The sequence below is a fragment of the Hippopotamus amphibius genome, chromosome 4 (assembly GCF_030028045.1).
Source record: "Hippopotamus amphibius kiboko isolate mHipAmp2 chromosome 4, mHipAmp2.hap2, whole genome shotgun sequence".
NCBI lineage: Eukaryota > Metazoa > Chordata > Mammalia > Artiodactyla > Hippopotamidae > Hippopotamus > Hippopotamus amphibius.
The window spans coordinates 175,323,791-175,347,750 of NC_080189.1; the positions used below are offsets into that span (position 1 = coordinate 175,323,791).

The 23,960-nt window shown below is 33.3% G+C and overlaps 1 protein-coding gene and 1 pseudogene across 1 annotated transcript in view; one reads left to right on the plus strand and one right to left on the minus strand.

Annotated features, from left to right (window-relative positions):
* Positions 1–1,027: 1,027 nt before the first annotated feature.
* Positions 1,028–23,960, minus strand: part of TC2N (tandem C2 domains, nuclear) — a 37,753-nt gene continuing 14,820 nt past the window's right edge. The window contains exons 4-12 of the mRNA XM_057732695.1: positions 18,519–18,686; positions 17,331–17,425; positions 16,053–16,128; positions 15,398–15,498; positions 14,538–14,654; positions 11,157–11,348; positions 6,575–6,689; positions 3,865–4,064; positions 1,028–1,855 (exon numbers count right to left, since the gene is read on the minus strand). Of these exons, the coding sequence (XP_057588678.1) occupies positions 1,745–1,855; positions 3,865–4,064; positions 6,575–6,689; positions 11,157–11,348; positions 14,538–14,654; positions 15,398–15,498; positions 16,053–16,128; positions 17,331–17,425; positions 18,519–18,686 (1,175 nt within the window). The 3' untranslated portion in view covers positions 1,028–1,744. The remainder of the gene's footprint in view (positions 1,856–3,864; positions 4,065–6,574; positions 6,690–11,156; positions 11,349–14,537; positions 14,655–15,397; positions 15,499–16,052; positions 16,129–17,330; positions 17,426–18,518; positions 18,687–23,960) is intronic.
* Positions 22,988–23,285, plus strand: LOC130852061 (ribosomal biogenesis factor-like; annotated as a pseudogene).

Sequence of the window (23,960 nt, forward strand, 5' to 3'; positions counted from 1 at the left end):
AGGTATTGATAGTGGTGGAGACTGTGTTAATGTGCGGGTAGAGGGTATATGGGATACTATGGTGCAAGGTGTTGATAGTGGTGGAGACTGTGTTAATGTGCGGGTAGAGGGTATATGGGAACTCTCTGTACCTTCTTTTCAATTCTGCTATGAACCTAAAACTGCTCTAAAAAATAAAGTCTATTTTTAAAAAATCTTTTTAAATAGTTGCCATTTGTCTCGAAGATTCAAAATACCACCACATAAGGTGATTTTTCTCTTAAAAAGTCCGTGTGAGTACTCACCAATATGTCATTTTTCACAAATTTAAAAAAAGAAAATTATTTCAAAATGCACAGTGTCAGAGTACCTGTCAACATTCCCGGTATACCATAAACTCTAGGCAGCAGAAGCAAAGGGCATGTAAAGTATCTACATTCTGTAGCTTGAGGAGGTGATACCTGGGAAAAGGGGAATTAGTGTTTATTTGGGAAAATCTTAAAGAGATACACAAAACAAGAATTAGAGTGGAAAGGGCATGCTTAAGTTACAGCAAAGTATACTTCTGGCTTAAACTATCACTATTTACCTCTTGGCATGTGTGGGACAAGGTAAGAGAGAAAGAAAAATGGAAGATGAAGCACTTAGTCTACCCATTAGCAAAAATAAAGTCATATTTTCCAAGATCAGGGGTTGTGTTACTGGTTTCTCCATACAACTGTGCTTTTTGGTCACAGCTTGTCTGACCAGCTAAACTGAAATTATCCCTATATACTGAGTTGTAACGAGTACCTGAGTGAAACTGCAAAAGAAAATATTTATTTGCTACGTAATGTTATCACGTATAGTCAGTTTTAAAACATAGGAAAATATTCCAATGTTGTAGATTATAGAACAAGTAACTTATATTTAAAAAACTAAAAACAAGGAAGTGATTTTCATAAAGTACTACATTTTCTATTTAAGCTCATTTAATTCTGCTAATTAGGTTGGGCCATATGGATGATAACCTGATTTCAACTCCAATTAAAACAAAGAGGATGTGAAGGAGGAAAACATAGCAAAATGTGTGTACACTGGGTTTTAAATTAAACTTCAACCTTCTGGTGTTTTCATTTATTCTTGCCAAAATGTAAGTTTTCTATATCTGAATGTTTCTTGGAGACAAATAGCTTACAAAGTGGCAATGTGATGACTTATGGGTAAGTAATGATAAACACAGGCCACAAACTTCCCCCAAATGGGAAGAGTTGAAGTAGTTCCACTCACTTTTGCTTTCTGAGGAAAACTATGTAGCAAGGGGTTAAACAGTGGAGTTAAGATCTAACCAACAATGACTAGCACTGAAATAGTGGTAAAGTCTTCTAAATGTCTAATAGTACTAACAGAGACTCGATATACTGGATTTTGAATATCTAGGTAAAGCTTTAAAAAAACCCATAAACATAATATAGCAGTAACTATCTATGATTGATATTTCCATTGACTTTATAATTTATTTAGTTGCCCTAGTAATACTACCCATTTATTTTATTGTCTATTTCAGCCAGTTTTAAAACATTTCCTTTACTTTGGATATCTGATATGATTCATCCCATTTTTTACCAAGTTTAATTTTCTATTAGAGCCATTATATACTATAATTATGTCACAAATAAATAAACTGACAAATGTACTGATGTGTCTTTTCAAATTGGTAGCAAATCGAAATCATAACTCTTCTAAAAGCATGTCAAGTTTGTCACCAAATTAATGTGCAAAGTCTTCAAGATGGATTTAATTTGTGCCACGTGACAACAACCTTTTCTGGATTTGTAACTGTTTCATTCCACTGGCTGGCTGCTTCAATGTTATGACTATCTTCATGTATCCAAATCTGTAAAGGAACAGTACAATCATTTCACTTCACACAATAATGGTAACTGAGTTCAAAAAATTAATTACTCTTACTAATGAAAGACAATTGGAAGTTTGGTTTACATATTTTCAACTAAACATCTTTCCATTTTTCCAAAAGTTTGCTTGATTTCTCTCTTTGAAACTTAAATATTAAAGCACTTAACCTATTTAGTCACAGAAATCAATTTAAAAAGTCAATGTGAGATATTACAAAATCACTTCCTTCAAAACAGTTATTAGTATCCTTTCTTTGTCAATAAATCTAGGAGCTCAACTTAAAATTGATCCCAACCACTCAAAAATATTTTTGTAAAGATTAATTGAGACTAATCATGATTTAAATTGATTGGTAAGAAATGTGCATTTTCAGTACCTTTTACCTTAAATAAAACTAATTTTAATCAAAATTTAATAGTCATTCTTGATCCACAGTAAATAATTTCACTGAACCTATCACTTATGTAACTTTAGATAACAGATGTGAATGAACCTAGGAAAACTGTAAAGCATTATGCAAATCTAAGATATCACATTGTATGTTATGTATCATGGAGGCAAGGTGAACAGGGAAACAAAAAAACCTGAATTCTCAACTCAGCTATAGCACTAACAAATGCTGTTACTTTGGAGTTAACTTCTTTGAGTCTCAGTTTCTAATTCTTTTAAATAAAGAAAGTGGAGCAGGTCACTCCAAAAAGGTTTGGTTTTTAAACTTTTTTCTCTAATTTTCTTGGTCTGAATAACTTTTCCTTCAATTAAAATCTCACAAAGAACTCCAATATACAAAACAGATAACGTAATAGTGCTTTGGCTGACAGAGAAGTGGGAAACCTTGATTCCACATGTGGCCACCCCACCACGGTGGCTCCTGAGGTACCAGAGGAGCCAGAAAGAACAAATGACCAACAGGAACCTTTCCAGAATTATTATTAACTAAAATCTCAACCGAGAAAGTAGAATCACCAAAAAAGTCATCCTGAAAATCATTGTCAGGTAAATCTCCTACGCCATTCATATATGCTAGTTGAGGCTTGGTGATATGTGAAAACTTTAACTGAATTCACTTCACAGGCCTCTTGACTTTGAAAAGTATGCTAGTTACACTAATTCTGGAGTTCAAACTCTTTCCCAAATAAGAATAAATGAAGAACAACAAAACTATAATATATTTGACAAGTATTTTAGGTAAAATATATGAAGTGAGTCAGAGTTAATATCAATCTTTGAAAATTCACATATAATTTGAAGATTTCATGTAGATTGCTAATAACATCTTGTTGTCAAGCAGAAGCTTTTAAACTAATAATAAAGATTTTGGAATTTAAACGTGAGTCAAACTATTGTAATTAAGATAAAAGATAATGGACAGCTACCAGTAACCCACTAATAGTAAAGAAAGAACTAGAAAAGGAAACAAGTTCCTGCAGGACTGGCAAGTAAGCAAGTGTTATGTTGTCTTATACAAATTACTAAGAATTTTTAAATAGATTAATCCAGATGACAATATTGACTAAATAATATCATGACCACTGTTAAAATCAATGTTTTCTAACAATTTAAATCTAACACAATTCTGCTAATAGCATACAGAGTTAAACATGACATTAAATTGAACATGACACAGAATAAAGCTGGATACCTTAAGCCTGAAGAAATCTGACTGAAATACTCAAGGGTTCCCTCCTTCACAAGGAACAAATCAGGAGTATTGAAAAACTGATCTTTCTTATTTTTAAAGTTGAAAAGCTCAGAAAAATACTTATTTTAAGATAAGAAGCCTGACTGCTCAGAAATTCCAACTATTTTTGTATTAAAGCAGAAAGTATGACAAGATTTGATTTTTGTGGTAACAATGAATTTAAATTTATGATGAAGAATTTTACTCTATTCAACCTCAATTTTATCCTGTATTCCCTTTGTTAACCAACTGATAAAATGCATAGAAAAGTACAGGGAAAGAATATGAGATAAAAACTCCCTACTAACCTGCCCCACAAAGTGTCTTCTTCCTACAGAGCTTCGACTATAGAGCCTAATAAGAAAAATAATTTCTTTTTCATTCTGTATAAGTGGAAAAATCATAGTCTCTCCCCACTTTACTCTTCCATTGGAGGCCTTCAGTAAGCGTGTCTTCTTCTTATAAATCAACTCTCCCGAGCTAAACATCGCCACTTTCACAAAAAAACCTGAAGAACAAGAAATTTTGATAAATAAAAATTGTTCAATGTTATATAAAGATATATATCCATATATTATGTTTGTCATAAAAATATCAATAAGCCACTTTTAAAGATCTGATGAGCAATTGCCATAACAGAAAACATCTCTAGTAAACTTTATAATTATTAACATAGTTTACAAATAACTACTGGAACCTTTAATGAATTTAATCTTCCTCTAACCTGAATGCCATTAAAGACTGGAATGGTAGGCATAAATAACAATCAGCAGCAATGGAGTAAACATTGAAAAGGATTATACAAAAGAGAGGTGCCAGAACTTCCCTGGTGGTACAGTGGTTAAGACTCTGCACTCCCAATGCAGGGGGCCCGGGTTTGATCCCTGGTCAGGGAACTAGATCCCACATGCATGCTGCAACTAGGAGTTCACATGCCACAACTAAGCAGCCCGCCTGCCGCTACTAAGACCCGGCACAACTAACTAAATAAATATTTTTTTAAAAATAAAAAAAACAAAAGAGAGGTGCCAGCTCTTTGGAGAGCTGGAGGAATTTTTTTTTTCTTTTCTTTTTTTTTTTTTTTTTTTTATTATTCTTTTAGGGATACACCAAGAGCTGGAGGAATTTATTTCACAAATTTATACGGGTAAAATTCTTTGCTTGAGGCTCTAGAAGTTCAACATATGCCCACTAGTGAAAATCTATTCTTCAAATAAATTTGAGAGGTAGAGCTTCCAGTAATGGTAGAACAGCTTTTACAAACTAACCTCTCATAGATGATAATTATAAACTCTGGGGAAAATATTAAAAACAACTATTCAAGACCCTAAACACTGACCAAAAGCAGAAAGAAACTAGAGGAGAGTCAACTCTTAAAAAATGGGAACTGCACTAAGTAAAATTCAGGTTTATACAGCTTTTCACCTAAGCCTGCTGCCTAGTCTGACACACAGTGCTTAGAGCTCAAGCAAAAAGTGCAGTCTGACTAATCTGAGAAGTGATGGTATACAGCTGGGGCTGCCAGACAGCAAGAAAATGAAGAGAGAGTTTCTAGAAAGGAGGGAGCCACAAAGTGAGAACTGAGGTTGACCATTATTTATAAAATGGAAATCATTGGTAATCCTCATTAGCAGTTTTGATTAAAGGAAGACACCCGTTTATGTAATAAACTGCATTGTTTTGTCCTTGTTTCGTAGAATTAACCCTACATAGTCCAGGTAATTTAATTTTTTCCATGCCAACCTGGACTTCACTTGCTTTTTATGATTTTTCCATCTACCTACATAAGTGATGGTAGTCTATAGCTATTTTTTTGTGTATGCTATCCTTTCTGTTTTGATATCAAGAATATGCTAACCTCATGGTTACTTTTTCCATCTTTTTTTTCATGCTGTGGAACAGCTTATATAGAATAGGAATTATACGTTCCTTGAAAGTTTGGTAGAATCTGCCAGTAAAATCATCTTGGCCTCTGCTTTTATTAGAGGCAGTTCTTTACTTTTACATGGTTATTGTTCTATTCAGATTCCTTCCTCTTCTGGAGTGAATTTCAACAATGTTTTTTCTCAGAAAATCATTTTTATATAGCTGTTCAAATTAATTGGCATAGTTATAAATGGTGTATTATCTTATTTATTTTTGAATCTCTTCTGAATTTGAAATTATATCCTCTTCCTTGTTCATGTTTACTTTTTGCTTGATCCAGTCTGCTACAGGTTTGTCTATTTTAATATTCTTTTCAAAGAAAGATCTTTTGGTTTTACTGATTTTGCATTTTTTGTTGTCTCCATATTTATCAACTTCAACTTAAGCTTTAATTTCTACTTCTACTTTCCTTTCTGTTTGCTGTTGTTTTTCTAGCTTATTGCGCTCAGTTGCATTTATTTTCGGTCTTTGTAGTTACAGTAGACATCCACTGCTTCTGTCTACCTCCAGATATTTTCTCTTCTTCTAGTAGGAAAAAGGAACACTCTTACTCCCACTCTTAGCCTTTTAGGTAGGACTGACCTCAAACCTCCCGCTCTAGGGGCAGCAATGGACACCAAGCCTAGACCACCAAAATATCAGAATCCCTGGCTATGCGCAAAGGCACAAGGCGAGAAAGAGTTTCAAGGTTTGTGTTTGACATTTTCAGTTTTTTAAAAATTAAGTTTCTAATTAGCAGAGTATCCAAAAAATGGCACAGACCTAGAGAGAGGATAAATTATCTAGGCTGGTGAAACATATCTGACAGTCCTCTGGATGCTCAACCTACATGAACTAATGAGCTAAATAAATAAGAGCATCAAATGCAGGAAGGTCACAATTGGATAAGAATCAAGAGACCAGTGGATTAAGGCAGACACAATGGCTAAAATTTGAAATCCAATAAAGTAATTCTAAGTTAAAAAGTAAGTATGTAAGTTAAATAATAAAAGTAACCAAGATTTTAATCTTCACTGTAAGAAATGTAGGAAAAAACTATCTTTTACAAATATTTTCTGAAGATTCCACGTTGAATCACTTTGACGTACTTACTCAAGGTCAGGGGTGTTGATGAGCTTGGAAGGTATTGTGCCTCAAGAATTTGTAACTGAATTCTGCTCTTTACCGCTTGAAAACAAGTCCCCAGTTCAAGCTCTGCATGGCAAACCTGCATATGAAAAAAGTGTCATTTGGTAACCAAGAATAAAGTTTCGGGATATCTCAAAAATTCAAAAATGAAGAGCTAAGGTGAGAAATTTTGAAAGCACTGCTTTTTATTGACACACAAAGCTAAGTGTTATAAGAGAAGGTTAAGATAAATGTCATGGATTTTGTCAACATGAGGTACTTACTGACGTTCATAAATTCCGATAAGTTACACATACATACTGATCCTTCAAAATCAGGGAGACCAAAAAGACAATTCAAATCAAAAAAAAAAAAAAAAAATTCCTAAGCAGTTTTACTAGAGAAAATGTCAGTGAAATAAACACCAAAAGAGCATATTTTCAAAGACTTAAATGCAATCATTTGAAATATTTTTTCAGAATATATAAAATATGATATAAATGTTATATATGAAACGCATCATTAGTTTTTCATTTGTAGAAATCAGAGGTAGTGCAACCAAAATCAGAAGACAAAGGATTAATACAATGAACAGATTTGTGGATTAAGAGCTGAATTACTATGCTAAATGGAAGCATGCCAAAGATGAAAGTTGGCAAGAAGGAAGCTAAGTGAAAGTGATGAGGCAGTAAATAATAAGGAAAAGGTCAAAGAAAACCTGAGGCAAACAATAAATTAGAGGAGATTTAGAAGGGGGGAAAAGCTAAAATGTGCTTTTCAGTATTGTTGACTAAGAGCAGAAGAAAGTTAGTAATTTGTCTTACACGAGCCAACCTACTTATGTGGATTCCAGGATCTTTGGAGTGAAAAATAAAAGAGAGAAACATAAAGCTGGCCAAACACAAAAACATTACTGTCCACATGTTGAAAAGAGTAAGTATGAGATTAAAGAAAGAACATAATATTGACAGATCTCACTAGAGTGCAGCATAGACAGACACAAAAGTCTTTGCTGGTACTGATTCCAACAAAGCTACAGAACAGCTGACTGATACTTCATCAAGTGGTTTATATTTGATAACCACGCAGTACTCCCCAGTAATTGATGCATGGATCATTAAAAAAGAACCTTTTTATGTACATGCCATTGACTGAATCTTGGATATTTTCTTCATACAATACTCCAAAATGGCCAAAATAGGTCATGCCATAAGAAATCAAAAGATACAAAGTGAAAAGTGAATCACTTGAAAGTATAAAATCAACTGTTGAGGTTAGACTCCCTCTTGAAAAATCTAAAATGATGATAAAATAAAATGATGATAAAAGCTGTCTATTTTGGCAAAAAAATGTTAAATTCTAATAAATAAGTGAATGTACTTTTGCTTTTAATCACAGTAAGAATGGATTAATAAATCTTTTTACATGAACTAATTTGGTAGCCATATATAAAATAACACTTTTGCTGATTAAAAAAATAAATGTTGCTGTCCTTGGCATTTTAAAAAATACATTTTAAAAAAACCCAGTTATTTATTGTTTACAAAACACAAAGGAAACCATGGATACCATTTTTCATTAACTATTTTCATTATGATTTTGTACACACAATATAGTAACACTTAGGAAAACATCTAAAGGTGGCAAAACGTCTCTAGTGTTACACACCTGTAGAGTTCACTCTCATAGAATAGAGCGGCATGTGGCAGTGGGTTCACCATTTCTTACTTGCCAAGGTTAGTTCACAAATTCAATTTACATTCTAAGATATTAATTCAGATCAAGAAAAGCTATTCAAAGTGGTTTTCAATCTCATAAGAACCAAAAATTAAAATTCTAATCAATTAGTAGGTACATATTATGAGCATTTTTAACGAGCACAAAACTGTGGAAGATAAAAGATACGATCTCCATTCCTGAATAATGTATCATTTTTTAAAGAAAAGAAAACTTTTTTGACCTTCCTGGAATAACTGTTGAAAGTGAAATGTTAAGTATAATTAGAGAAACTCCTTATCTGCTGATTTTGAGAATATCTTCTTAGGGGGACAACACATGGTTGGTAGAGGTATTTTCACATATTGAGGTATAGGGAAGTCATTCTGGCTTATACATGAGTTAACCTGAATTTTGTGCTGACTAAAATAGACCGTTTGTGGCCTCTCAAACGCACATTGTACATCTGTTTTAATTATTAAAGAAAAGGGTGCACTGACCAGAAGTAAAGAACATCCATGTTAAAGATCAAGATTAGATTAAATGCCTCCCTTCTGGGATGCCACTGCTGGTCCTCCTTTGATGATAAGACTCCCTTCCCAGGTGCCAAGGCCAAACTGACCTGCTGTGCACATGCTGATCTGTTTTTTTTGTGGAACCTTGAAGGAATGTATCCCTGACTTGTTTGATGTTCTTTGTTCTGACAAGATGCAAAACTGTGCTGAAAACGATGCCTCTCTGGAGCAGTTCCTCAGTTATCCAAGAGGCTGTATTCCGGACTACAGTCCTCAGTTTGAAGCTCTTTTCTTTTCCTATTATATTCTGTTCATTGGTTATTTTCATCGACATGGTAGAATTAAGAGAGAGCTGGCTGTGGAATCAGAATGCCTTCATTCAAATCCTGATTCCCCAACAACAGGCTGTATGAACTCAGGCAAGTGCTTCAGGGTCTTGGTCTCCACAACAGGGATAACAAGAGCAGCAAGCTCATGTTCGGTGTGAGCATTAAATCACTTAGGACCAAGTCAGTCATATGCTAAGTTTCTTCAAATGTCAGCTATTTCTTCAGGGAAACCTTATCTCTTCCACATTATCCAACACAGAAATTTGAGTTGTCAACTATTTGTTAAGGTCAAAAACTCTGTACTGTGGAAATTATTAAGCTCTACATGAAAGTTCTGCTGTTCATGATGAAACAGCTGTCAGTGTGAAAGATGGGTATGTAGGTCTGGTTCTTTCAATGTCACAATTAGAATATCAATTTTCCTCCTCAACACAGGAAACAAAGCATATTACTCTTGCGTTTAGCCAATAATATGAAACATTCACACTCAGTAATATAAATTTGCTGGTCCAATATAGTCTGAAAGCCCTTCTTTCAAGCCATCAACCTTTGTATTCCCAGCACGTGGCATACAGCAGATAGACAAATGTTTATAAAACCTGATATGCAAAATATAATTTTATAGAAACTGTGCCATAAAATGTGCCTTCTGTAAAACAGCCTGTCTACCAGGCTAGTAGCAGATATAAGTGATAAACAAAAGATGCAAGTGATAAATTCCTGTCACAGTTACAAAACAAATTTGCTCTACTTTAACAGAAAGTAACAACCTAATTTAGCATGCTTTCATTCATCATTTATGCTTTTCTATCAACCTATATACAAATATTCAATGCCAAGAATATGACGGGTCCTTACTAAGGGCACAGTAAAATACGAAGAAAAAAAGATGGAAGCTCAAGCCTCGTTTTTTTTTTTAAACAAGTAACTTAAATAATTCTAAGTCATAATAAATGCTATAAAGGAAAAACATCCGGTATGGAGACAGAAAACAATAGACAAGAAAAAACAAGATTTTTCAATTCTTCTTGATTATAGTAACCTTTTGTTCTTTATTTTTTAATCCCTAATTTCCCCTCAATTCAGTGGTTCTCAAGCCAGACTACACAATAGAATCACCTGAGTAGCTTCAGAAAATTACAGATGCCTCTGGCTCAGTCCTCTCCAAATTCTGATTTAATGGTTTAAGTGTGGGCATCTTTTAAAACTCCCCAGGTGATTCTAATATGTAGCCAGGTTAAGAACCACTTCAAGTCACCTTAAATATTTTTGAAAGTAGGTAAATATAAATCCTATGTAAATTTAAAATCACATATAAGTTCGACCTTATAAAGGGTTACAACTGATTTCTATATATGTTATCCGGACACAAAACTATATAATTAAATCATTAGGAATTTCTAAACAACTTTAAGAGTGTTCAGCTGCCTAGTTGAAAGAAGCAAATATCAGGTCTCAAAAATCAATCAGCACTATAGATAATCAAGTTCTTTACAAGAAACACCAGCTGTAAGATCCTCCATTCTACCCAATTTATGGATATAGTGCTTACTCATGATTAAAACTTTCCTAATCTATTTCAAGCCAATCCCTCATTGAGTTCAGAGTTTATGATTATTTCTTGCTTTTCCTAAGTTATCACCGATTAAAAAAATAAGTAAACTAAAAAATTAAATAATTATTTAAAATTATTCATAATTAGGGTTATTACATTAAAATATGGAACATTAATTAAACATGTACTAGGAGAAAGTAACCCCAAGGTTATTTTTCAATGGAGAAAGAAAAGGGGCTCTGTTAACATTTCATCAATTTTTTAAAAAATTATTAAACAATGACATAATTATTACTTTACATTACATTTATGTTGTTATTGCTTCTTGAGAGCCTTCCTGAGCCTTTAACATATTCTAGTATTCAAATTATACTCCAACAAACAAGAATTCATCCACTAAATAATTCTAAAAGTGTGAAATACTTTAACATTACATATTATATATCACTTACAGAAATTTTTGAAGGTGGTGATATATCCAAAGAGTAATCCATTTCCTGTGTGCTAAGAGTTCTGAGTGACACTGAGCATTCGCCAATGGTTTTCTTCTTGGGAGTTTGAGTTTGAATCTTAAATACAAGTCTTACAGTTTGTAGACTTTGGAGTTTAATAGCAAATACAAAAGTTTCCATAAATTCAATAGTCTAAGATAAAAATCAAGAAAATATAAAATATGTAAATAGAATGACTGAAAAAAGGGTTATATGTCAATATAAAATAAACAAAAATAACATTTTATAATCTAGGAAAGGCAAATTTAATATTTTTACAATAAAAAACATTTTTTAATGAAAATGAAAATGAGAATGGCCATGACTTGCTTTTCCAAAATTTATTCTTGATACTGTCCTTCTTAATTTCACAAATCCTACTAAGTCAGGAATTTAGTCAATCTCAACAAGTTCACCAGAATACAGCTTTTTCCCTTTTCAAAAAATTAGGCTGTTCTCCATCTTTGGTTCTGGGGCATCATTCCTGCTATTCACCACACTTCTTCAACAGTTAATGAGAGCACTTCAAGAATCTCATGCAAGCTCTCTCAGTATGCAAAATCTAACTTTTTCACATTAAGAGACTTGAATTAGTTCTTTAAAAGGAGCTATTCTTTGTTTAATGTTCTTCCCATCTAATGTGGGGTTCAATTTATCTTTTAGCGGTGCTTGTTCCACTCTTGCCAATCTGAAAACCGATCTCCTTGACAGAGAAAACAAAGGGAAATGGAAATGTGAGTTCCAAGTTCTACCCTCTCTCATAATCTTCCACTCCAGGCATCAAGTCCGTGTTTTCCAGGCCCAGACTATTTTCAAATGTTCTTTTTATTACTTTTAATATTTTTAAAACCTTGGCTTATCATTAGCTAACATCTTCCTGACACTAGACTTTTTTGCTTATAAACTTCCTTCTTTCCATCTTGAGTGCATCCTTTTGAAAGGGAACTTTTTTTTTTTTGCCTTTTGAAAAGGACAACTAACATCAGTATTTTAGATACTGTGCCCAAATGTTCACTTTTATTGTAATCGCTTATGTCTGTGTAGTCAGAACTGTTTCTGAGAGCCTCCCAACCACCCGAGCTATCTATTTCTTTCAGTCTCAAGCCATAGATCTCATCAACAATACAGTATACATAAAATGTTTAATTTTTAAACTCAGATGCAATGAGCTTGCAAATGAAGCAGGTATGCTCATTTACTTTACATTTTGTCAATAATAGGGGACTCCTAAACAACTTGGTAAATAATAAATTTTTAAAAATTCCATGCAAGTTTTAATATGAGAACATCTTACCCTATCTTTTCCTAAGTTAGTTTTATTTGAAAATCAAAAAGTGAAATTGTTTAATTTGGGAAGTATTCATCTGTGAGTGTCAGGATTAAAACCAGAGTTAAGATTTATTTCCATGTAGACTTTCTACAATGCATATTTTCATAAAGTGAGATCCTAATACTTACACATAAATTTTGATTACTGCCTTTTCACTTATTAAGAACACTTTTCCATGTCCTTAAAAACCTCTTCCTAAACATTATTTTTCATGGCTGCCTAGTATTCTATCATATGGTGTTGTGGTTTGAATTGTGTCCCCCAAAAAAGAAGTGTTGAAGTTCTAATCACCAGTAACTCAGAATGTGGCCTTATTTGGAAACAGGGTCATTGAAGATGTAATTTGTGAAGTTAAGATAACATTTTACTGGAGTAGGTGGACCCCTAATGCAATATGACTGGCATGCTTATAAGAAGATAGCCATGTGATGGACACAGAGACACATGGAGATGAAAGATACACGGCCATGTGAAGATGAAAGCCAATGAGCAGAGTGAAGCCAAGGAACGACAGGGATTGCTGGCCACCACTAGAAGCTAGGAGAGAGGCGTAGAAGAGGTGGAACAGATTCTCCTTCAGAGAAGGAACCAACACTGCTGACACCTTGATTGCAGACTTCCTCCAAAACTGTGAGAGAGAAATATTTGTTGTTCTAAGCTACCCAATGTGTGGTACTTTGTTACAGCAACCATAGGAAACAAATACACGTGGTATACCATGAGCCTTCTCAACAATTTCCCTATGGGAAACATTTAGATAGTTTCCAACCTTTTCCCCATGAACAAAACTGTCAAGAATACTTTACATATATTTTGTTTGCATCTTAGATTATTTCCATGAACTAGATTCCAGGTAGAAATACTATGCTAAAAAGTATAAATATTTTAAGGGTTTTTTCTTTTTTTAAAAAATTGCTTATTGTAGTTGATTTAAAACGTTGTGTTAGTTTCTGATGTACAGCAAAGTGATTCAGTCATACATGTATATATTCTTTTTCATATTCTCTTCCATTATGGTTTATTACAGGATATTGAATATAGTTCCCTGTGCTATACAGCAGGACCTTGTCGTTTATCTATTTTATATATAGTGTCTGTATCTGCTAATCTCAAACTCCTAATTTATTCCTCCCACACTCCCTTTCCCCTTTGGTAACATAAATTTGTTTTCTGTCTGTGAGTCTGTTTCTGTTTTGTAAATAAGTTCATTTGTATCATATTTTAGATTCCACATATAAGTGATACCATGTGATATCTGTCTTTCTCTTTCTGACTTACTTCACTTAGTATAATCTTATTTTAAGGTTTTAATGTATATTGTCAAAATAATTTCCATGAAACTTTTATGGTCTAGAGTGCCTATAATATTTTCCTAATTTTAATAAGCAAAAAAAGAAAGGAGAAAGCAATATGTAATTTAAATTTGCATATCTATGAATACTAGTGAGAGTAAATTTTTTTCATGTTTATTAGTCATTTGAATTACCTTATTTTTAAATATGTTCTTGTAGAAGATACGTTTCATTTGTATGGAGAAACATTAACCTTTCAACCCACATCAGAAGACAAAAATGAAGATATATTTAAAGTGAAATCTAGAATCTATAAAACAAATTCAGGATCATAAGTCTTCTAGTTATGATCACTGAAAGTATTTAAAAGAAATTAATTGCAATCTTGCAATTATTTCTCAAAGCCAAAGCAGGGTGGGGGGAGAGAGGATGAAAATATAGACACTTACTTTCCTTATATACAAGAAGAGTAAATGGTTTCATTAGATATTACTCATCTTCTACATATTTTAGTGATTAAGATTTTCTTTTTAAATGCATCTTAATATTGGACAATGAAATATCAAGTATTTCTGTGGCTCAAATTGTCTTTAAAAAAGCAAGAGGTACATAATTTGTAGTTTCCCAAAAATAAATTACTTTCTCATTCCAATTCTTTATATGGGTTAAAGTGACAAATAGGAGAAAAATATAAAAAGATATTCAAACACAAACACTTACATTAGAGCCTTCCTTGATTGAAGATTTGAAATGCACTGGTTTGGGCAATGTTAGTATTCCTTTTATAGAAACAGCAGGAGTATCTCCATAACTAGAGGGCCAACTTAAATCTCTGCACTAAAAAAAATAAAAATAAAAATACAATTTGACTTTTACAGAGGACTCTGGCAATAAAAATATTTGATACATTTCTTGAGTTAATGACAAATAAAAACTATAAAATTAAACTAGTCTACTGAGATCTTTTGTTTCATTTACATTAAAATAATCTGACAATGCTCTAGACATCATATCAATTTCCTTCTTTTTCTCTTTTTTTTTTTTTTTGGCTGCATTGGGTCTTCATTGCTGCACACGGGCTTTCTCTAGTTGTGGGGAGCGGGGGCTACTCTTCGTTGAGGTGCGAAGGCTTCTCATTGCAGTGGCTTCCCTTGTTTTGAAGCACGAGCTCTAAGCACACGGGTTTTAGTAGCTGCAGCCCTCAGGTTCAGCAGCTGTGGCACACAGGCGCTAGAGTGCAGGCTGAGTAGTTGTGGAGCACGGGCTTAGTTGCATGCGGGATCTTCCCAATCCAGGGATGGAACCAGTGTCCCCTGCATTAGCAGGTGGATTCTTAACCACTGCACCACCAGAGAAGTCCCTCAATTTACTTCTTGAGGTTTAAAGCAAACATATTTCCATCATATTTACAGATTTATTTTCTTTAGATTCTTTATTAAATCTGCAAAATTCTATAGAACCCTAAATTCCAAAGAAGGTACTGACCTATTCCCCAGAAGAGAGCAACAGTAGATGCTTATAATTTATAGTCTAAATATTCAATTTTGTAAGAAAAGTTGGTATTAACTATATTAACTTACCTGTAAAACTGTGATCCAGATCTGCTCTACTGAAGAATTATAAAACACTTTCACATTTAATCTCCCAAAATCTCTTTCATCTCCCGATAGAGTAATTGTATCTGAATTGTAAAAGGACAAGGATGTTTGAATTATTATTGAATTATTATGTAATTCTTCCAATCCAATTGAGCTTTGATACAACCCAATTTTAAGAGCACAACTGAAAAATGCTATAATTATTTTTTAAAGTTGTCAATTTATTAAGACAAAAATCAGACTTCAATGCTTTTACTGAAGTGCTGAGGGAAGATGTACTATAAAAAGTACCTGGCTTAAAAACTTAACCCGATTATAACCTGATAAATTTAAGTTAAAACTAAGAAAAACTTTCCCAAATAACACTGATATGGCCTTTATACTGTATGCTTCTGGAAATTCCCTAACATACTTTAAAGCAAACCAAATGAAATATATTTAATTCTAAAGATGTCTTTATGCCTGAACACTAAAAAATGGACCATCTGATCTGAGTATTCATATGTAAACAGCACTGCCAACACAGATATAATCATCTAGATTATATCTTTTTTTTACCTTATCATAAATATTCAAATTACTATTGGATACAAATAACTCCCTTAAGAATATAAAAGTAGAATACTTTATTCCTTACCCAGGCTTCTGTTACTCCCCTGAGAATTCTTCCTTGAAGAAGAACTACTGGGCACACTGGACAAGGAATCATGTCTCTACAAATAAAATTCTTCTTTAGTCAGATGTTGCATATTAGACGTTAAGGATTCTGAAACTTATCCCCCAATACCCGTCCTAGTATCAAACTGAGTGCTAATCATTCTGACAGTGTTACTGATCAGAATTTTGCACTTTTAGACAGTAAAGGGGGAAAAAGTTTTCTGTGTGTGTTATCAGGAAAATCTTAACTATCTTACTATGTAATATATGGGAAAGCCTTTTCTGTTTCTGGTTTGGCTTTATAATGAGGAAGAAATTACTGTTTCTATTTCATACTTGGAAGAACTAATAAAAAAATCAGAATATACTTGGAAGAGCCCTGTTACCTAAAAACCTATAAAGCAGCAGTTATCAAAGCACAGTCCCCTGGGCCAGCACTATCAGCATCACCTGGGAACTTGTTAGAAATACAAACTCAGGCCCCGATGCAGAGGCATTGAATCAAAAGCCCTGGGGGAAACACCTGGCAATCTGTATTTTAACAAAGCTCTTCAAACAATTCTGATGCACATTAAAAAACTGGTGCTATAAAGAATTAATTCTGCAACAATGTAACTCAGCTGAGGATTATTGAGAATATATTTCCACTTAAACACATGTATATGCATTCACATTGAAAAAAGTCCACAAGTACATATAACAATATTTTCATAGCACTTTTATTCGCAGTTATAGGAACACAGGTGATTTGTCTTTTGACCTTGCTTAATTCTATTTTCTAATTTTTAAATAATAATCACAGTTTACTTATATTAAAAAAATTTTTAAACATCAAAAAGTTCTCAATTCTATTTCAAAAACAGGAGAACAGTGTGTTAGTATTAATAAAGTTCTACATCCAATAGAAATACTAATTTTTAATATCTAGGTAATTATGTTTGATAAGGCGAGTTAAATCAATAAGCACTTTTAAGTATGCCATTTTAAATTCCAACTGCCTCAAGACTGCCTCAGTGCATACCATGAGAGAAGTAAGATTCATAAAAAAAAACAAGAGAAAAACTACTGCCTTTTAGTATTCAACTGAGAGCTTCCTGAAATAATGCACACGAGAAATGCCAAGTGTTTATTCTTTAGATATTAGAATATATCTACAAAAGATATATAACATGTTGTTCCTAATGTAATTCACACATTTCTGAATTTTTAGCTTGAAAATAAATTACTGCATAAAATTAAATTCATATAAATAATTTACCTGAATGAACCGCTGAGATGAACTTGTAAGATCAAACATAGACTTGCTTATTAGCCCAGGGGAATTGGGAAGTCTGTTGGTCCTTAAGTCACAAACTACAAAGGGACATGAGAAAATTACTTATTTTTATAGTAAAGAAGAAGAAATAATGGAATTCTGCTTAATTGCCATGAACTAAAATATAGCATGAATATTATATGCAAATCTACTTAAGAGACAACGCCTCCTAATGAAGTTAAAAAAATTGTTTTTCAATTATTTTACTTTTGTTTGAAACAGAAACCAGCACAAAGCAAAGAACACATTTTCACATCCACACCAAATATCAAACAGGAAAACACCATCCTTTTCGCTAACATTATCCAATTCTCATCCCAGAAGAATAATTTAAGAGGTGATAAGTCTTCTATGCTGAACGTAATCCAACTATTTGATGAGCATTTATTACATTAAAAAAATCAACACTGAATTCCATGTACTATTATATTTCTAGTCTGTGTTTGTAGTTTCTCTCCTAAAATACGACATCCTTGAAGAATGCAATTCTGTATAATAACTGTACACTCTAGCGCAGTGCTGAAATAAATATTTAAATAAGTATTTCTACTCTAGTTCTAGTACCACAGCCTGAATTCAGTGGTTGAGATAACTATATATTTTTCCTGAAAACCAGTGAAAATTTTGTGACTCAGATATGTACAGGATAGTCTATAATTGATACAGTCTCAAATATTAAACTAACAGAGTCTGGTAATCATTTAGGCATTTTCTGTTTTCTCTGTTTATGTGTCTAAGCTCCTCATTAATTTCTAAATTCATGATTCTCACTGAGGAGAGCAGAAGATAAACAGAGCCAGTAAACACCTGCTGTAGGACACGAATGGATAGATAGATGTTAGATAAAATACGTACAAAATCCAAAAAGAAAAGTTCTTTCAAAATAGAACAAACAAAATGGAACTTGTAACTACCAATATACCTAACTCCTTAATCTTTCAACTTTTATACGCGCTATAAGCCACAGAGAGGTTATGGTGTTTACCATGTCACTTCTGAATGCTGCTTTACTCTTCATTCTTAAATTGTTTTTCATAAGGTGAATCATTTCTTCCAAAAATCTTAGATTTGATTTCTACATTTCTTAAAGAGAAAAGACAAAGAGGAAAAACACAAAAACTTTTTTCATACCAGATCCATATAGTCTCGTTGCTTCTGAACGAGGAGGAAAGCGCCGACTCAAATCAGGTGACACATGCTGACACATGTAGAATGGGTTATACACATCATAGCTGGATCCATGCTGAGATGAACTGGAAAGTTCTACCTTTCTGTCTCCAAAAGATGCTCTGGCAGATCCTGAAAGCAAGTGTTTCTAAAGTTTTACAACACCCTTTTCTTGGAGTTATTAGCCAACAACTGGTGCGCCCAAGGCAAAGGGGAAAAAAAATTTGTCTCAAGTAATACTAAATCACATGGATTTGATAGCTAAACAAATCAGCAGATTTTAATTGTGTGGAGTATTCTCCCAGGAATCAGCCAATGAATGTGGCTCTCAAGACAGTCTGATAAATGTTTGGCATTCTTCTCTGCCCTATGGACAAGTCTACATTTTGTGACCTGAGTTTACTTTTCTACTTGCATAAAGAACATCTTTTAAGTAAAAAGATAATCATTTCTTTGGAGATGTACTCTTTTCACAAAGACAGAAATAACATGTATAAAAACTGACCACATGCTGAGATACACAGAGCAAGTCTCAATAAATTTAAGAGGACTGAAATCAGAGTATGTTCTATAACCACAATGCAATAAAGTTAGAAATCAAATAACAAAAAGATGAATAAAAATATTTATATGTAAACACAGAACCAAGAATAACCAAAGGAAAAATCTTTAAGAAGAAAAATAAGATTGAAAGATTTGCTCTATTCAGTATTAAGAACAGACTATTTGAACAATAATAAGATCAATGGAACAAAATATAAGTCCCAGAAAGAGACACCCATTTTATGGACACTTGATTTATAACCAACATGGCACCGCATAACAGTGGGAAAGAATGGTCTTTGGCTTTCACTGCCATGGCACATGTTCAATCCCTGGTAAGGGAAGTTCCCAAAAGCCACACAGCATGGCCAAAAAAAAAAAAATTAATGAAAGGTGATAAGACAACTGCATATTGATATAGAAAAAAAGAACGCTTCATCCCAACCAAACATATTTACAAAATATAAATTCCATGTGGATTGTAGATCTAAAGTAAATGTTAAAGGCAAACCAATAAGACTTCTACAGTTAATTAAAATTATAAGAAAGTTCTCACGGCCTTAGGTAAGGGAAACATTTCTTAAATGAAACATAGCATTAATCACAAAAACAATTTTAATAAGCTTAACTACATTAAAATTGAAAATTCCCATTTGTCAAAAGAGTATTTAAGAGAGTGAAAAGGTAACCCACAGAGTGGGAAAAGATATGTGCAAAATATGTAACTGACAAAGGGGCTCATATCCATAATATATAAGGAACTCCCACATCAGTAAGAAAAAGACAGGCAAGCGCAAATATAAATTGGCTTAAGACCTAGAAGGTACTTCAGAAGAGAGGCTCTCCAAATAGCCAATAGACATGACCTGGTGTTCAAGCTCATAAGTCATGAGGGAAATGCAAGTTAAAACCCCAATGAGATACCACTCAGTCATAATGTTGAATGAAAGAGCACATAACAAAAGAATATATATTAAACATGTAATTTCATTCATATAAAGAACCCATAACAAAAGAATACATATTGAATATGTGATTTCATTTGTATAAAGGTCAGAAAACAGAAAAAAACTAAACCACAACATTCAGGGATATGTGCTTAGGTGGTAAAAAGTAAAAATAGCAACAAAGTGATAACAACTGTGATTCTGATTGCTCTACAGAGTGACTGAAAAGGGGGAAGATGGAAGCTTTTGCTTTGCTGGTAATACTCTCTTTATTGCGTGGTGACCATACACATGTTTTGCTTTGCAATAAATTACTGAGCTGTATAATTCTGTTTTGTTCCTTTTTTCTACATGTATTATATCTCACAATTTTAAAAGGGTAAAACAATAGATCAAATTCCTTTCACAGTTAGGACTCACGTTAGAAATAATACAGACATAAAATAAGGTTTTTAAAATGTTTAAATCATCACCACCTTTTAATTCTTTTTATCCCATTTGAAATAGAAACCATAGTATAAACTAATATTTTCTGAAAAAGCTAAGCAATAAAACAGGTGGCTTCACACTGAGTTCAGAAAAGAAAAATAAACGTGGTTATGAAGTGAGATCTTATCCTCACACTCTGGTTCAAATAAGTGTACAATCCAAGCCCTGTACATAGGCAGAGGGTGCCAAGAGGGAAGTATGATGCCAGAGAGCCTTATAAGGAGCCTGTACACCTTATAAGCTAACACTTAAATCATTCAGCACATGAAAACTGCTACAAAAGTCTGTTTATGGTAACAAGAGTAGCACTATCAAGAGTAGTAGCACCAAGGATGACTCTCTACCTTTAAAGGCTATCCCTAAAAATGAATATTCGTATTTTATTCTTCCTTTACAAGTAAGTCAGTAAAGAATTCCAATTTTCCCCTTAAAAAGATACCATTTTTAAAGTTCAAGAGGAATTTCTCTCAATTTACAGAACCACAGTGCTATAAAACTAAATGTAAAGTAGCACAATTGCTTATACCTCTCAAAAGTCCAATTAAAAATTTCAATATTTATTCAAAATGCATTCTCTTAATAGACAGGTAACTAGATATGTGATAAAGCAAGCATAGTAAAATGTTAATAATATAATCTCTGTTATCAAAGCAGTAAGCTGCAGTTATACTCAGATCCAGCAGCAAGTAAGCAATGCAACAGAAATTTCAAATATCTGAAACATAATTTTAGTCACTAATGAAACTGGTCTGCCTTATCTTCTCAAAATCTCCATATCAGCCCCTCACTCACACATTCATATACACATACAAGACACACATATTTGACTTCTATAATTAGGCACCAAGAACACTTTCTTGACTCTAATTAAAGTACGCGTAATTTTCTCTCCAATATGCTAAAAATCAGATGGCTTTACCACATCTTCGCTGAGCCTGTAATTTAAGTGTAAACCAATTTCTCACTCATTCAACTCAAAACTAATTTTTCTAGTGATACAATGAAAAAAAAAGGCAAAAGAAAAACTATCACATATTGCAAGGTAGGTATTTCTTACTTATCTTCTGATAATGAAAATAATACATTAAATACCCAATATGTCTAAGAATAGAGAATTCATTAAATAAATTATGGTACATCCATATGATTTAGTACTATGGAGCCATTAAAAAGCTTCATGATATATGATATGAATGAAACTGATTACAAGACCATTTATATGGTTTAATCCCAATGTTGTTAACAAGTATGAGAGAGAGAGAGCGAGATCAATTGATCAGGGTATCCTGTGAGCCAGAACTTTTAAAAACTGTCTTGGAGAGACAATGCTGATATGTGCAAAACAGGGTGGTTGGTCAGGCTCAGAGTTCATCTTTCCTTGCTTCCTTAAAAAACAAAAACAAACAAAAAAAAACACTCCTACCAGAACCAACTCTCCTGTAGATAACTACAATAAACTCTATAGACCAAAACCAAAACAAACAAACAAAATACCCTGAAGGCACTAGAGAGTGAACAAAAGTAGTGAGGATTCTGAATAGCACTTGACTCTGGGAAAAAGGGGAATGGCCACCTGTTTTTAATGACTTTTAGCCAGTAGGCAAGCCAAAATGGGCACTGCACAGGGTGGATAATATTCCAGGAGAAAATCCACAGTCTTTCTGAACTGAAGAACTTAGGGCAGAGTTCAGAGCAATCACAGCTGCTAGAAAGTAAGATGGGAATCTTGGAAAGGAGAAACCCCCAAATTCTGTGACTAAAAGTCTGCTCAGATATTTGGCTGATGCCTGAACCACATATGTGTGGGACAGACTCCAACTAAGGATAAAAAAACTAAGCTCAGATAGCAGCTGCCACCAAAGACACAAAATCTGCAACACAGTATAACCACATTAATTGCCTGCTGAAGTTAAAAAGGAAAAGAGGAAGGAACAGAGGGAGGGAGGGAGGGAAAAAAAAACCATCAGAGTAATATAACAGATTCCAGAGTCTCCACAACAACATTGGATATCCAGAACACAATCCAAAATTACTCCACACACAAAGAACCAGGAAAATGTGACTCATTCTCAAAAAAAGACAAGGCACAGAATCTAAGCCTAGATGACCCAGATGTTAGAATAGCAGACAAAGATATTAAAACTCAAAGGCATAAAAGAAAGGGAAAAAAAAGACATAAAAGAAAATAAGTTCATGATAATTGGGGGGGAGGGGGAGAAATTACAGAAAAGAAATAGAAACTGTAACAAACAAACCAAATGTGAATATTACAACTGAAAATACATCTAAAATGAAAAACTCACTGGATGGGCTTAAAAGCTGAATGGAATTATGGAGGAAAGAGACAGTGAACTTGAAAATAGGTCATTATTATCCAACCTTAAGAATAGAGAGGAGAAGCATGCAGATGGCATCACCTGGAACTTGAGCAGCTGCACAACGGTATCAGAGACAATGGCCAAGAACAAACTAAGAGGGCAGAAGTCCAGGAATGTATTCCAGCCAAAAAAGCTTTAAGGTTAAAAATAAAGCAAAACCAGTTACCACTAACCTTAAGAAGATAAACACTGTGAATGATGAAAAAGTTAACAGAGTGAATAAAGCTTTAGTAGGTATACAAAAAGAACTTGCAGCTTCTCTCTCGAAAGGTCTTTCCTTTGAAACTCTGCAAAAACAGCTGACTCCTCAGCAGTGTCATGAAAGCAAACCAGTTAATGCTAATGAAGCTACAAGATTAATGACTCAGTTGTAATACACTGGTGAGGCATCAAATTCCCCCAAAAGACCAATAAATTAAATGTTTTATACAAAAAACAAGTGGAGAAAAAAAAAGTAGGGAAAAAAAAAGAAGCCTCATAGACACATAAGACAATATCAAAAGGTCCAACATATGTATAATTGGTATCACAGAAGGAGAGAGAAAGGATGGGGCAGAAAAAATATTTAGAGAAATATTGTAGATCTTGATACTAATTTGGATTACGTTGGTATATCTATTTGTCAAAATTCAACAAATGCATACTTAAAATTTGGGCAGTTCATTGTGTTTAAAATTTATGTCAAAAGAAGAAAACAGTAACAACTGAACTTTAGTAAATGATATATATACTTAAGTATTTAGAGGGAAGTGTACTGATGTCTACAATTTACTCTGAAATGCGTTCAAAATCCCTACCCTCAAAAGGATTAATAATGGTTAGAAAAATGAATAGATAGATATGTGATAATGTATATATAGTAAAATGTTAATGATAGAATCTATGTGGTAGATACACAGGCATTCACCATTAAGTTCTTTCAACTATTCTGTATGCTTAAAATTTTTTATAATAAAATTTTGAGGGGAATAAACATTTGTGACTGACAGTGTTTCAGTGAACTAAAACAAACTATTTCTAAAATACAAGAGTTACATGTTTCCTTTTAT